This window comes from Pleurodeles waltl, chromosome 3_1, assembly GCF_031143425.1.
Source record: "Pleurodeles waltl isolate 20211129_DDA chromosome 3_1, aPleWal1.hap1.20221129, whole genome shotgun sequence".
Classification (NCBI taxonomy): domain Eukaryota; kingdom Metazoa; phylum Chordata; class Amphibia; order Caudata; family Salamandridae; genus Pleurodeles; species Pleurodeles waltl.
This window is the reverse complement of record NC_090440.1, coordinates 427,174,195-427,190,434: the sequence shown is the minus strand read 5'-3', so window position 1 is coordinate 427,190,434 and position 16,240 is coordinate 427,174,195. Positions and strand designations below refer to the sequence as shown.

The 16,240-nt window shown below is 44.0% G+C and overlaps 1 protein-coding gene across 2 annotated transcripts in view; it reads left to right on the top strand.

The window, feature by feature from the left end:
* Window positions 1-16,240, top strand: part of POLG (DNA polymerase gamma, catalytic subunit) — a 795,283-nt gene that overhangs the window by 415,866 nt on the left and 363,177 nt on the right. For both annotated transcript variants that reach the window (XM_069222697.1, XM_069222698.1), the window contains exon 9: window positions 3,120-3,246. In XM_069222697.1, the coding sequence (XP_069078798.1) occupies window positions 3,120-3,246 (127 nt within the window). The remainder of the gene's footprint in view (window positions 1-3,119; window positions 3,247-16,240) is intronic.

Sequence of the window (16,240 nt, the reverse complement as noted above, 5' to 3'; positions counted from 1 at the left end):
TAGAAGCCTATTGGGCACTGTCATCAGTAGGGTCTTCGACGTCTCCCTTCTGCTGTCAAGGGACAACACTACTCCAGATACCCTTCTCTGAAATGAGCCGTAGATTGGTTGTCTCCTTCCAGCTGGCTCACTCAACCCTCTGAGAGCCTATCTATGTTCTCAAAACCTCTAGCCCTGTCACCATCTATTCCACCTTTGCCATTTGTGCTTCCACCAAGGCAGAGGCCTTTTCCAACGGGTTCAGCTTTTTCAGTATCGAATCAAATGCTGCCATCATGCCTTTCTGATCTTTGCCAGGTCCTCACTCTAGTGACTTGTCTTGTTCTGCCATCAACACCTTGCTTAATCCGCTGTTGCAACTGAAAAGTCTCTTTATCTAGTCGGCTTATGAGTGCTTTTGTGTCATTTTGTGTATCAAGGAATGCATTCATCACTTTATGGCTGGAACAGTCCCGGATATGCTATCATCACCATTTGATCGTCTGCCCTGTATCAAGGGAAATGCACCGATTATATTCATCCTCATTGCCCTAGGCTCCGCCACTGTTTCCGCAAGAAGTCCCACTGTAAAGTCTTACCTCTTTGCCATGCTCAGCATAGGGTTGTTTAAGTCTAATTCACTGCCCTAAGGTCCAGAGACAGGAGCAGTCCATGGAACTGAGAAGAAACTAGCCATTCGCAGTGGCTGCCAAGCTTTGCCACCATTGAGGCATTTAATTCTCTGGAATGGTCTTTCCTTGGGAGCCTATTTTCTGTGCCTGATCGCTCTGCTATATTTAGACCACACTTCCAGAACAAGAATCAATGGTATATGTCCCAGTCTATTGCCATAAGAGAACACACCACGGATGTCCCATTTCACCAATGCTTTTCCCCATTGCGATCAAGCATTCAGCATTTAAAATATGTTAACTGCATGCTTATAGAGGTTTAACATTTGCTACTTTGTGCTTACTTAAATCCATGTATGTGATTGATTCACAAATTTTTATTATGAACCCAGAAACAAACATTCGTCCAGTGATCAGAGGGATTATAAACTACAATATACATTCTGGTATGACCATTAATTTGGGGAACTCTGAAATGTTTCCACCGACTGACATCTGAAGACGAGTTGAGATAAACTGTCCACTTGGTGTGCTGAGTAAGTTACATGCCCTGGGATCCAAATCCATAAATTCAGAGAGATAGTTCTCGCAGATAATTATGGTCCAGTGTTAGACAGACAAACTTTCAAATCATCGACAGGTGGACAATTGCTACCGCTCTCCATGGCTGGTGTAGTAGCCCTTCTAAACAGCTGTATTTCTTGATTTACTTTCAGAAGGACATATGATACAGTCGAAATGTACATTTACCCCGCAGAATCTTTGAAATTTAAACCACTAACACTCCCCCTTAGGTGCACTGGACACGAGAAGATGTGTTGCCAATTTATACAGCATGTGCATGTGTAGCCATATGCAAATGTAAGAGGGGCTAGTCGGAGAAAATTACAGATGAATGCTGGCAACACAGTTGCGCTCAGCGAATGTGATTTCCCTTAACCACAGAGAAAGACTGCTGCAGCTTTAATATTAACATCCGCTGTACAGTATGTCAGCAGACATGCATGGGTTTAGCTGTAAGTGTCCTAGATGCCATTTCCCACGGAGTGATTCCTTTCATCTCTAGTGTGGACTTGTCCAAGTTACAGCTATACTTAAGAAAAGCAACAGATGTACTATATAACATCGTGGGTCAGAGAGTCAGTCAGACTACTGCCCCTAATAGCCTTGTCGGGCAGTGTTCGAGATCTACGTGCCTCGCCACAACATATAGTGAGTGTGCAGATTCGGCCCCGCAGTATAAGCATCACGACGCCACTGTCAGTCACTCACACGCCGAGCATCACGCCACACGTCTAAACCAAGAGACATATGAGCTCCCCTCAGCGGACACTTGAGCGATAGAGAGGAGAACGCATGCTAGAGGGGCAACATGAAGCACGAGGGCGGCGCACATACCCCTGCCTGACATCTAGTGCTTGTGACAAGGTATTAACCATGAAACCGGGGCATCTGCGAATAGACAGTGTTTGTGGCTTCACTGTTGAATAGATATCGATTCACATAAAGTGACTGTATATGGGCAGATAGTAGTTGTTTACATAAAATGATAATCAGTATGAATCACCAGTTATTGCACTGTTTTTGTTGTTACGTATTGTTAAAGCAAAAAACAATAATAGTAAAAGTAAAAAAAAAAATCCTTACCTCCCCACCATTTTTTTTAGGAGAGTGCTTTTGAAAAATGCTGAATGAAATTAGAAGCTCTATTATTCAATATAGGTGTGCAGCAAACATCTAGTGTACTGCCATTATCAGTGCGATGCTCGGTTTGTTGATGTGGCTGGGAGATCCGATGCTACTTTTGTTCTACCTGGCAAACAGCACAGATCGTTTTTTTCCTACTTTTAAAGTTACATTGTTTCTGCTAGGGACTGTTTGTAGCCTCTTCATTTTTTACCTTCGGTCGGGCACGTTCACAATTTTCCTCAACAACCTTTCTCATCGGTAACGTTTTGACTCCCTTTTTCATTGACTTTCCGTATCATTCCTCATTGGCTACACATGGACGGTGTTCCAGTGGTTCCTCTTGAATTCGTACCTGTGTGATCAAACCGAAGCTCCTGGTATCGAGCAGGCACATCCTTGCCAATGTCTGTAGTCTCCTGAATGCTGCAAGTGCTTTGAGTGGTGTGGTTAGCAGGTCCACAGTTTCTCCGCTACTTATAGCACTGTGAAGCGCCCCCTCTTTACATTGCAATCTGCATCTAATAATCCATCTACCCTGTTTGCCCCTTTGAGGGGACGCTATACGATCGTGTAATAAAGCCTTCTCTTTACTCCGAAATGCCTTGTCAACTACATTTGTTTTATTGCCATCTATGTTGTTTGATTTTTGTGGCCATGATTCAAGTATTACCCTGTGTTTTCTTATCATACTCTATACATAAATTGTCAACATTCTGACCAAAGAAAACCTTCTGAATGAATTAGTGTGGTTTAAAAAGACCCACGTAATAGCGCGCATATTTAATAGGTGAACTATCTTTTTATCCATTGCTTACATAGATCCTGGACCCCCCACAGAAGAGGAAGAGTCCAAAGTACCAGATTTCAAGATCTACCTACAGAACTTAAAGGAAACCACCGTGGGCTTGCAGCCAAAAAGACATCAGCATTTACCTGGCCACCCAGGGTGAGTAGTAATCCCAGATGGCCGGACTCATGAAGCCTTTGGGTTAAAGAGGAATACAAAGTAAAATGGAGCACCTGTGTAACTTCTCAAAAAGAATCGTCAACATTTTAAAACTCACTCTTATGTAACGAGGCTGTAAGAAGGATACATACATTTTTCTGAATGCGTGTATGGAGAGATTTCAGAATGACTCAGCAAACGTGTACTGCAAGACACAGGATATACTCTGAATACAGTGACAGTAAACGGTACTAAACCGATTCATAAAAAAACTGAACATGAACATTTTTATTTAGAAAACAGAATTGAAAAATGAAACGTAAGTCCATAGTGGATGACAGTGGAATTATTTTTGTAATATCCTTTTATTCATTTTTCGGTAGCAACCGACAGTAAAGTAATTTGGTACAAGGATATAAAATGAACATAGCTTATTGTCTCTTTACAGTTATAGTAACAGATATGCTATTAAACAAATATTAAGGGCATGATTTAGAGTTTGGCAGGTGGAGCTCCTCCGTCACAAACGTGACAGAATATCCCATCCACCGTAATCAGGCCCTAAGTATCTGAATTGGTCATTAATGATAGTCTTTGCACCATACAATTACATGACAGACTCCATGCAAATTATAATTCGCATTCAGGGTTAGGACAACAATATGAGATAACGATAATCAGAATTGATATCATTGGTCATAAGAACCTCTCATTATAGGAGAAGCTGGAGGCCCATTCTTTACTCTGCAACATGAGTTGGAATTGAAAGAGTGTGATAATTGTCCCTTCTAACTATTTATAGCAAAAGTGTAATTGTGACATAGTGAATCGTGACTCAGAAAATGCACGCCTTTCACTATGTAACTCATACATGAATATATCACTTCAACCTCACATTTTACTGATAAATCAGGAGTTCAAAAGTGTACTTGGCTGATGATATCCTCCTACCTCTACTATTGACACCTCATTCACAGTAGCGTTACACTAGTCTCTTACCAAGTGCTTCAAACAATAACATAATTGAGAAATGCAGTGAGAGACTCTTGGGACTATATTATTTAAATGGCTCTCTGCATGGACCTCTGTTGATTGGTTACAGTACTTTTTTTTGATGTTATATACTAAATGTGCATTATTTTGTTGTTGAAATTAAGACCTCTAAATCCGTTCTCAGTAAGTATCTATACACTATAGTCATGTAAATGTTCCCATATGCCACAAACAAAAGTAACGCTATCACATTGCTTGTTAATTGTATTAGGTTTCCTTTTATTCTTTGAATTTACACTTAGCTTAAAGTTGTACTTTGATTTCGTGAACATATTCCTAGATGATGGAAAATTGAAGGCATAATTCTCCGTTGCGTTGGCTGGTTTTCTGCTGATGCTGGCTTCTAGATGGTGTTTACTGTTCCGTACACCTAATAGTCCAAGGTAACTGAAGACGACCTTTTAAATAATGTTCATTGTGAGTTCTTGCTGTAACGAACACTACAAACGTGAAATAGAGATATTTAAAAAAATGTAAAGGGTGCACTTCCCTGATTGATCTAAACAGCTGTGCATAAATGGCCAGTGCGCCCTCTTACAGTTAGTGCACAGCTTCCAGAGCAGCTGCAAACGTGCACCTGCCCTCGGGGCATCGTACAGGTGAAAAGTGGAACAGCTGTTTGAAGTAGCCAGTTCGCCCTTCACTTTACAGGTGGCAGCATGGCCTACCCTTCTAAAGAGGACAGTGGTTTTCTTTGCGACAGGTGCAGTGAGTGTCTGCACCTAGCTGTACCAGGAAGTCAGGGGAGTCCATTGCAAAAACATACTGCTTTCCCCTTCTGTGCCCTGTGCCCTACCTCTGTGTGGCACATCATTAGTGCATTCCCTGACAGCTTCTTTGCCCATTAGTCCTTGTCTATATTACAGCTCACAGATAAAGATTTTTCTCATTTGCATGGGAACCCATCCCCGTGCAAATTAGGGTATGCCCCCTTGAGAGAGTACCAGCACGATCTACATTGCAGAAGGGGCTGAGAACGCTTCTGTAACCCCTTCTGTAATAGCAGAGTCCCCTGAGATGCAAAAAGTAGGCACATATACCAGTTGTGTACCCACGGTGCATATTGTAATATGGTCCTTGGTGTTCTTCTACAAGCAATCAATACTCCGAAAAATGCCAGGGGCCTCAAGGAATGCAGAGAGTGGGGAACTGAAAATATATAATCCTCTGATGGTGAGGAAGGAGTATCCAGATGATCCCAAGATGGCCAAGTCTTCCTACAGCTCTTCCTGATGTTCCATTCCTTCACTCCTCTGCGCGATACCTAGTGCTTTAGCAGGACAGAAGATAAGGCGCATTAGCTATGCACCACATTTTTTATGAGCGTGTCTCACCAACAGTGCAGAAATTAAGTTACCTTCTTCATTCAGAAGAGCCTTCGATGCTTCTTCCACCTCACCTGGAAAGGACACAAAACCCCTTTTTATACTGGGTGTAGAGAACTGCAAAAAGAATAGATGCTGACTATGTGCTGAAACTTTTCGAACACTCTTGCATCTTTGTGGAACTGAGGGAAGCACTCAGGCCACTGCCAATGATTGTGGATCAATGATCTCCCTTTCTCCCTTCATTTAATACAACTGTGACTGCTTTCCAGTGGCTCTGTTTGGATGCCATAATGTAGATCACCTAGGGCCCTGATTATGAGGTTGTAGACAAAATGAAGAGAAGAAGCAACTTTTTTACGGATGTATGGAGAGAGTTAAAGAAGCAAAGCAGAAAGTAGGTATTCATGAAGACTGCAAATATGTGCAAGGAGGCAGCAGTCCTTTCTTAAGTCACATAGGGGGTTATTCTAACTTTGGAGGAGTGTTAATCCGTCCCAAAAGTGACGGTAAAGTGACGTATATACCACCAGCCGTATTACGAGTTCCATAGGATATAATGGACTCGTAATACGGCTGGTGGTAAATCCGTCACTTTTCCGTCACTTTTGGGACGGATTAACACCTCCTCCAAAGTTAGAATAACCCCCATAATGTACTAAAAATCTGAACAAAAGTCCAACAGAAAACAAGCTGCCATGGGTGAAACACGAATTTTGTGCTCCAGGTGGAACAGGTGTCAGCTGTCACCATTCAAAACCTAGAGGGTCAAGGACAATCAACAGATAATAATGTGACAGAAATGCCAGGGTTCTGGGATTATTCTGTTGTGGGACTAGTGTGTCTAGAAAAATGCTGCAAGATTTTAGACAATATGGAGAGGGACTTTCAAGTGAGAATTTTGGGACGCCTCACAACTGTGGATGAAGGGTTGTTAGTTCTGGTATTGGAGAAAGTTTTGAAAGAAGTGGTGGTGTGTTCTAATGGAGAAACATTTTGTAACATTCACTGGGCATATAGGTTGTCGGCGAAGAGGGCAAACAAAGGCCACTGTTCTGGTTTTCCAAAAGGCCAGGAAATCATACTTAAAGCAGTGATGCACATAAACACTGTGACATTTCACTACCCCATCCTCTCCTTTTCTGATATGAGCCTAGACACCCTTGTCTGGAGGAGGCAGTCAATGAGATTCGGAAGGAGTTACTAACCAGTGGCATTGAAGCATCTACAGTGTTCTCAGTATACTTGAGTGACTTATAAAGGATTGGAAAATCATATTCTTACAAGGTGATGCTACTACAGTGTTTTACAGGACCTGGAATATAATGATGTATGTATTTCAGGATGCATTTGGAGGTTGGGGACTTTCGCCTTGATGCATGGTGGGGAAGATGTACAAGCCCACTGTTGTTTGAGCACTGCCCCTTGGGGTAGGGGAATTGAGTTGTAGGGATTTATGAGTTTAGTGCTAGGTTGCATTTTCTGTCCTGTTTGATGCCACTAGCTATCCCCTCTCTTCCTCCTGTAGAATTTCTTTGAGCCTCTGAGTTTTGGAGGTAGCAAATTGGTTTTGATATTTTATCAAAATTAAAAAGTACAATGGATAGTGACGTGCATCCAGGGGTAAAGAAACCTAATACAAGGGGAAACCTCCATAAGTTGCTAAGTAATGCAGAGGTTTAATGCGGAAGCCCTTGTATGCTTGTATGGTTTAAGATGATCGGATAACCTTGCCTTTAATAAGAGTTTGTGTTATATGCTCATGAAGTTTGGTCGCAGATGAAACTTCACTCATTGTTTGCTTTTGGCGTTCAACCAGTGCTTGACTTGGATGTTGATTTATGGTTCTAGTGTGAGTGGTGGAGCACAAGGAATTCATATGTTATTGGCTCTTCTTTACTATTTTTGACCACTCTCCCCTGAAGAAACGTTTACAGTCTGCGAAGCACGTGTTGGCCATTTCAGTGACTGTAGAACTTTGAGGTCCTTGGATAGATTGTTTATTTCTTGATAATTCCTGTGTTCTTTTACATTTCTGGCTCCTTAATGATTAGGATATGAAATCAGTGTTATTATACATCTTACGCTGTGTATTTAGTGACAAAATGAGTCTCTAAAAACATCTACAAATTGTATGTTGACCTGATGAAAATACAACCTTGAAAATGTAAACCTAAATTTTGGTGTTTTGTAGATTTAATTTTGATTCTCTGACTTACCATGAACCCTGGTTTGTTTGCGTAATATATATGTCAGAAGGATAGCTGACTTATTGGGTGAATGCTCAGGGTCTAGGACTTGGATTATCTGCTGTGGTTAAGAGTTTTCTGCATACAACTTCAAAGGCTGAATTTTTAATTGTTTTGGTCAGTCAGGCAAACGCAGGAAGCAAATGTACCGCGCCGGTAGACAACATTTGTTTGATAAGCCCTTTTATTGTCTTTAAGGTGGTGTCATCTTGTGGAGTTAATGGGGTACACAAGTCACTATGGCTTTATAATCTTTTTCTAGAACCAATTTCTCTCAACGTTGATCGGTTAATTTCGTAAGGGTTTTTACTGCTTTGTAATTCAGCGAAATGTTTGTCCCCTAATATGCCTTATATTATTCAATCAAGGTATCCCTACCAAAGAAGATTGTTCGGCCTCATGAGCTGGTTGTCTCACTTCACTTCGAGCCCGTGGCTCGACTTTTCCTCTCTGTTCTCTTCGTTAAATTGTCTGGGAAAAATGCAAAGGAATGGAATCGGGGACCTGCCCTCTCATTTCACTGCCAGTTCCATACTGATTTTTTTTGTCTTTAAACCCTCTTCCATCGAGGTCCCTCCCTCCTCTTTCCAACTCCAGTCATATTTTGAACTGTTCTGCCCTTCCCTTTAGGGAGCAGGATCTGTGACAAGTCTTCTGAGACCTGGGGCCACACTCCATATGAACCATGAGAGGTGTTTGACCCAGCTTTTTCCTCTCTCAGTTCACTTCTCAACATGATGTAGCATATTTTTCTCAATGGCATGTTTTGCAGGGCTGAATTCACTTCCCTCTGAGAGAGAGTGTTCTTAGATGTCGTACCCAGTCAAGGCAACACTCATTGCCTTTTGAGGCTAGAACACTGGCTTCCGCACAGCCTCCCCTCAGTTTAGGTTTGTTCTGCGTTCTGTTTTCCTCTGCCATTACAGTCACTCCCTACCTAGATTAAAATGATATGGTGAAAAACGTTGCTAATTTTTTTTTTTAAAACAGATTTTATTGATTGTTTTAGCATAATACTCAACAATCATACAGTACTTCAGAACATTGCCCTTACCCCCCCTACTCCCTCCGCTCCCTCCCGTGCTGCCACCCATGCTAGACCTGTATCCTGCCGTGTACGATCTGTGTGAGTGCGCACGTTTATCTACATTTGTGCTAGGTGAATGCTATATCGGTAGCCTTACTGGTCAAGCTTCCCCAATGGGCAGTTCCTTACTATGTTATAGGAGGTGTCTGTTCCTGGTCGGTGGTAGGTGGTAAGAGCTCTCTAGATTCATTGAGGGATAGCCTTTTCTTATCTTTCAGGGTTTCAACCAGTTGTTCCCATATTCACGTTAGAGCCGGTGAACCCCGGCTCTGCCTTGTCTCACATTTTAAAACTAGACTCTCATATTCCGCCCATCGCTCCAGTTCCTTCTTCCAGCTAGTTAGCCCAGAGCCTGAGGAACTTTTCCAGTTCCTTGTTATTTCCCTCTTTGCGAGTATGTACACAAGGTCCTGAGCCTACTAATGGCCTTATTCTTGGAAATATGGGGGAACCGGTGAAGGAGACAGTGGCCAGGCATGCAAGGGATATCCCGGTCCAGGACCTCAGCCATATGAGTCGTTACCCCACACCAATAAGTGGTAAGGTTTGCACAAGTCCACATCATCTGTATGAATTCTGAGGCTGCTTCTCTGCAACGTGGACATTTAGCACCTATTACCTTGTCGAAGCCAAGTCAGAGTATTTCAAATCCAGACAATTCAGGAAACAAACCAAGACCAGCCGCTCTTCCTTAGATAACTTTTAATAAGAACTAATAAGACATAATAAGAAATACATGTACATGGAGACTGAGCAGCCTAAATCCAGCTTGAACAGTCTGCACAAGGAAATAATGCATGATCTTTTATAGCATTAAACCGCAGATACATTAACACATTTCATTGGTTCTTGATTTTGACGTATGATGAATTTTTTTCTATATAGCACACGTGATGCTCCATATAAGGGTTAGTATCATAGACAAGAAGCTTGCACAATGTCCTCTGCATCAAATGTCTTGTGATACATCTATATGTGGAGAAAGAGGAACCATAAGTGCATACGTTAGTACTTTTAGCAGTGAGGATTTTGCAAGCTAGCATGCGGTGGTGTCTTGTGATGGCCGTCAGTTTAGCAAGCCTTGCAACATAATGCGTTTCAAGCACAATAGACATTTCTTCAAGGCCTAGCTAATCCAACATTGTAAGGTGTTCTACAGAAACAGGCCTGTATTTTCATTGTGTATCACAGGGCCTACTAGGTCCAAAATGGATCCAGGAGAACGTGATTCCACAACCTAAAAGTGTTAGTGGAGCCGCATATCGGTGAGAGATGCCCTATGTATTATATAGAAGTGTATTAATTTGAACCTGGCGTTTCGAGATATCTTTGGTGCTCTTTCTAATATCTGCCCCCTGGACTTCTCCGGTGTAGGGATCCCCAATTCTGTCTCCCATTTCATTCGTAGGTCCTTCAGGGGACGGAATTCTCCCGCATGGATTGCCCTGTATAATCCGGTTATTGCCTAATACATACCTTCCGAGTTTATTATATAGTTGCTGACCCCATGGGGTCGCGGTTCTGTGCCTCCTGAGTGCAAATGTTTTTGGATGACGTGGGTTACGGCATGGTGTAACAGAAAGTGACCTTGTGGGAGATCATACTCCTGCCTGAATTCCTCAAAGGGCAGCGGCAGCCCCCCATCCTTATACAGGTCCCCCAGCCGTGTAGGCCCGCATCCACCCAAGATGCAGTGCCCCCCCCCCAAATCTCCCCTGTTGGGCACCCATAGTACCAAAGTTATTGGGATGTCAGGTGAGTAAAGTGTACTGTGTCAGTTTTTTGGAGCCATCTCTTCCAACTTTTACGAATGACACAGACCTCTGGGGTATCTGATTGATCAGGTCCGGTAAATTTGAATAGCATTCCTACCAATTGAGGGAGATGGGGGACCGCTGAGGTAAGCCCGCCAGTTTGGAATTGACGCCCCGCTATCCACTGGGTCAGCCATTGTAATTGTGCTGCCAGATAGTATGATTCAAAGTCCGGAACCGCCAAATCTCCCTCCGCCTGCGATCTTTTCTTTGTAGTGAGGGCTACTGGTCGTCGCCCAGTCCCCAAATTGAAAACCGTGATCAGGGAATCTTGCTCCCTAAAGACCATGGCAGGAATCCAGAGCGGCAGGACTGCAAAACCGTATGAGAGACTTGGCAGTGCCACCATTTTAAGGAGTGCTATTCTCCCCGCCACTGACAAAGGAAGCATCTTCCAAAATTCCAGACTAGTTTTCAGCACCCTAGTGGCACTACCTATGTTACCCTCTAGTAGATCAGCCCTAGTGTGATAGACCTTGACTCCCAGGTAGGCCATGCACCTAGGCTCCCAGGAAACATGTCCCAATTCCCCTGGTGGGTCGCGTTCTGCTGACAGTGGATAGAGGTGTGATTTTTGCCAATTCACTCGTAGCCCTGCTGTCTTGCCAAATTGTTGTAAGAGTGCCTCGGCTCCCTCGAGTTCTGACCCTGTATCTTGTAGGAACATAAGCAGATCATCGCTATTCGGTGAGAGGTATCTTCGTGCTGTAGTCCCTGATACCAAAGTACAGTCCGTGCTTGGGCAGCCAACGGTTCCATTGCCAACACAAATAAAAAGGACTTGAGGGGGCACTCTTGCCATGTGCCCCTCTCCACCCTGTACATTTCAGATATTGTGGACCCTGTTCTAATGAGGGCTCTGGGATCCCTGTACAGCAACTGTGTCCATCTAATGAATCCCCCACCCCATATGTTCTAGGACTGCATATAGTTAGTTCCATTCCTGGCTGTCAAATGCCTTCGCTGTCGACGGCAAAGACAGCAGCAGTTCTTTTTTTCTGGAATATCAGCGTCCAAGAGGTTGAGACCCCGGCGGATATTCTGGGCTGTGTTACGTGTGGGGATAAATCCTGCTTAGTCCGTATGAACCAGGTGGGTCATAAGTGGTAGCAGTCTCATCGGAAGGATCCAGATAAGAATGTTATAGTCTGTGTTAAGCATGGAAGGTAGCCTTTAGGCCCTGCTGTCATGTGCCGGCTTGCCTGGTTTCAGTAGTGGAACTATCAACGCCTCCCTGGTTGTGTCTGGAAGGCGACTTTGCTCTCTTGCCGCTTTATATAACTTCGCAAGTTTAGGGGCCAGATCGTCAACGTATGCAACATAAAATTCTATGGGGAGCCCTTCTGTGCCCGGGGTTTTCCCTCGTGCTAGGCCATTGATGGCCTCTCTGATTTCCATCTCTTCGATATCCACCCCCCCCCCTCATTGCTTCCTTCTCTTCCCCTGTGAGGTGCCAGCGTGGGAGAGGTTCTATGAAAGCCTGTATGTCATCATCTCTACTCTGTGCGACGCTAGTGTAGAGAGAGGTGTAGTACTCAAGAAAATGGTGGTTGATCTCTTCCCGCCAGAATAATCTCTGTTCCGTGGGGGTTATAATTTCTATAATGGGTGTCCGTTTTGTCCCTTTCAGCATGTGATCTTACCATATAATTTTTATAGTCAAAGCAGCGGAGCCTTTCAGTGTGCTCCGCTACTTTCTCCCTGGCCTCGCTCACCTCCCTTTGCTGCTCATGGTGGCCAGGAGTTTGCTTTTCTAGTGTGCGTAACTCACCCTCCGTTGCCATGACCTCCCCTCATAGTGTCTTCCGGATTCCTATCGATTCGGCCATACAGTTCCCTCATCACTACTTTGAATGCATCCCACAGGATCTGGGGAGAAGAAGCAACAGCTTTGTTTTCTGCAAAATACCGTCTGTGTCCCCCGCACCTGTTCCCGAAGACTGGATCGTCTGTAGATTCTGGCTTGATGCGCCGGGTCGGTATTCGGGGCTTGGTTCTCTCCCAGGCCAGCTGGAGAAAGACAGGATTGTGGTAGGATGTTGTCCTCCTCAGGTATTCCACTTCTCCAACCTGACTATGTACTTCTTGTGTACAGAGAAACGTGTCTAGATGGATATGTAAGTCATGCATATTGGAAAAGGAGGAATAATCTCTGGTATGTGGGTAAAGCTATCTCCACGAGTCTAATAAGCCCCACTCGGACTGCCATACTCAAAACGTTTCAGCTACTCTACCTACCGGGGAACCCCCAAGCGAGGCATGTGATCTGTCTGTCAGGATTGGCCACAGAATTGAAATCTCATCATCCCCCCCCCAACCCCATCCCCCCCATCAGTACTGCATGTAGTAGATGAGGGGATAAGCAGAATAGGATGTGTAGTACATCTGGCCTCTCCATCTCATCTGCAGAGCCACCCCCTCTGCCGCAGTCAGGTGGGTTTCCTGCAGCATTGCTATGTGAGTCCCTCTTCTTTGTAAATAGGCGAACACTTTGCACTGCTTAGCCATATTGTGCATACCCCTAATATTCCAGGATACAATCTTATAGCTCTGTGATTCCCCCATTACATTCGTTTGTAATATAACTTTCGCTATGCATTCACTTGCCATAAACAGTTTGTGTCTATTCCGCTTCGCTCTCCAGGTTTACTTGTCGGGGGTTCAGCGGCAGCATTCCCTTAATATGTCAACCAACCAACTTCCCAACTCCCACACCCCAGGACAGGTGAAAAAACAACACCCCATCCAAACTAGATTTAGTCAAGAAAACTTTCTTATGAGGTGCGTGAGACCAGGCCCATAGCGGTGCAGGGCCCTCAGCTCCAGATCTCACCCCATCCAGTCTCAGCTGTTCTCAGAGCCGGTGTCTTGTCTACCCTTAGGCACCCTACGGTGGTCTTTTCAGTTCTCATCTCAGTCTCTCGTAGTGGCTTCATATGATGTCCTCAGAGGTCCCAGGTGTTACTATAGGTAGTTCTACCCTAGGTGTTGTCGAGTCTCCAGATTCCCCTTTCGACTCCGAGTGCTGTACATCTCCCTCTGTCGCCACAGACTGGGGGCTGGTTTCTCCCCAGCTCAAGGGTGCCACGGCTTGCAGTAGCACTCCTCCTCTCTCTCCTCGCCTCCTCCAAAGACGGCGCTGCCTCACTGTGATGGGGTCCCCTAGACCGTCTGCGCTGGTTCTGGGGTCGGTTCCCCTGGTGTGTTCGGATATTATCTGCCCCTGATTGACCATCCAGCCAGTCTTGCGCCTCGTGTGGGTTCCAGAAGTAGTGTGATCCCTGCCCTTCCACCACTCTCAGCGTGGCTGCGAAGAGCATAGCATAAGGGATGTTCAGTGATCTCAGTTGCTTCTTGACCTCCAAGAAGGTGGCTTGCTGTTTTTGCACCTCTTGTGAGAAATCCAGGAAAATGCGGACCACACTGTTCTCCACTTTCATCTCTTCCCATCTCTGGGCCTGCCCGAGAATATGGTCTTGGTCTTTGTAGTGTAGCAGCCAGGCCACTACTGGTTGCGAGGGGGGCCCCGGAGGAGGCGGGATAGTCGGTACTCTTGCGCTCTCTCGAAGGCATAGAAAGAGGATAGGCCCTCCGACGCCACCTCTGTGCGGATCCAGTCCTCCAGATAGGAGGTCAAGTCATTGCACTCAACTTTTTCGGGCAATCCCACTATTCGGATATTGTTTCGGCGAGATCTGTTTTCCACATCCTCAGCGCGGACCTTCACCTGCTGTTCCAAGGTAGTTAATCAGCGCCAAGCCATACCGCCAAACGTTGATACATTTTCTCACACTGTCATCATAAAATTAAAAAAGCAACATTTCAATAACAAGACCCCGAACATCAGTGCTTTGACAGGGGAACCACTAAACAGCACAACAATCTCTAAACATGGTGAAATAATCAGGACATAGAAAGCTTTGTAATACATTAAAAGTATATGAGCATCTCTTATGGAAACCACATACATACTCTTAACCAGCATGGCAAAGCCAGTAGGTTTCAGTAGTAACTGGTTTTGCCAGTGCTTCTTTTGAGATAGCTAGCTGCCACAAATGCTCATGCATCCATGGCAGCCATCTTCGTTTATTAAAATATAATGCATGCAAAGATGGCTGCCATCCAATCATGAGCAAGGGGATGACACAAAGCCTACTCTATATGTTTTGGAAACAATAGTTCTGGCCAACCTGCAGCTAAAGCTGAGAGAGAGAAATTATTAGAGCTGTGTAGTTTGGTCTCAATCAAATTTGACCATATTATCATTTTAGGAGATTTAAACGATCATGAAGATACCCTCCCAAAACACTAACTACTTGCACGTTATTTAAAATTGTGAATGACTTTTCTCATGTCTCTGTGCTGAATACAGAGGTCGCTGCCTCTCAATAACTTTATAACAATTTAGCAGACTTGCTCACTGTTAAAATTGCTAATGTTTAAAACCAATTTTCATAATTAGAGCCTGAGAGATTTTGTGTCTCTTCTCAGATTGCTACTGGAAACAGTGCCACTCAGAAAACGACAGGACATCCCATCTAGAAATGAGCCTCCTCTCTCTGAAAGACATTTTAATGCCTCTTAAATCAGGATCGCCAGATGACCCATGACCGATAAGAGTCTTTGAAGGGATAATTCCTGTAGTGCAAGATTAGCTTATGGTGTTGATTAACAGCTCCTTAATATCTGGAATAATTGCACCAGTATAGTTCAAACATGATGTGAAGCCCCTCAGAAAGAAGCAGGTCTTAAAATGAATCAATTAAATAACGTTATGCCGATTACACTACTGCACCTGATGTATAAGGTGGTTGAAATGTTTCTGGCTAACTGGCTTGCAAATCTGCTTGAGGAAAGATCTATAATAAATAAATATTAAGCGGTCTTCAGGCCTAAACACAGGACCAAGGTGCCACTAGTAAGCTTCTTGGATCAATTAAGATCTTGGGAGGAAGAAGGTGTTTGCAGAGGGATCATATTATTTGATCTCTCTGCAGCCTTTGATACAATCAGGCATGACCTATTAATCAGACAGTTATACTTGCTTGGATTCAGAGGAAAGTTTATTTTGTGGTTCTTCTCTTTTTTAGAAAATAGATCACAGGCAGTGGTTTGCTCCACTTTTTTCTCACAGAAAATGTCCCTCTTTTGTGAGTGCCTAGGGGCTCTGCCCGCCCACCGGTTCCATTTAAAATAGACATACAACCCCTTTGTAGCCTCATAACATCTTATGGCTTTGAATACGCTTCATGTGCTGATGGTATTCAGCTTCTGCTAAAATGTGATCAGAAGTCCACAAATTATACTGGTGGTCTGCAGGAATGACTCCTAGGAATGAAATAATGGATGACAATGAAAAGAAAGGTGTTGATTGTAGGGGGAAAAGAAAATCATTGGACCCCAGCCCAACCTACCTGTTACTAAGGCAAAGAACATGTAATTTTAGATCTTATATGGGCTTGCCTA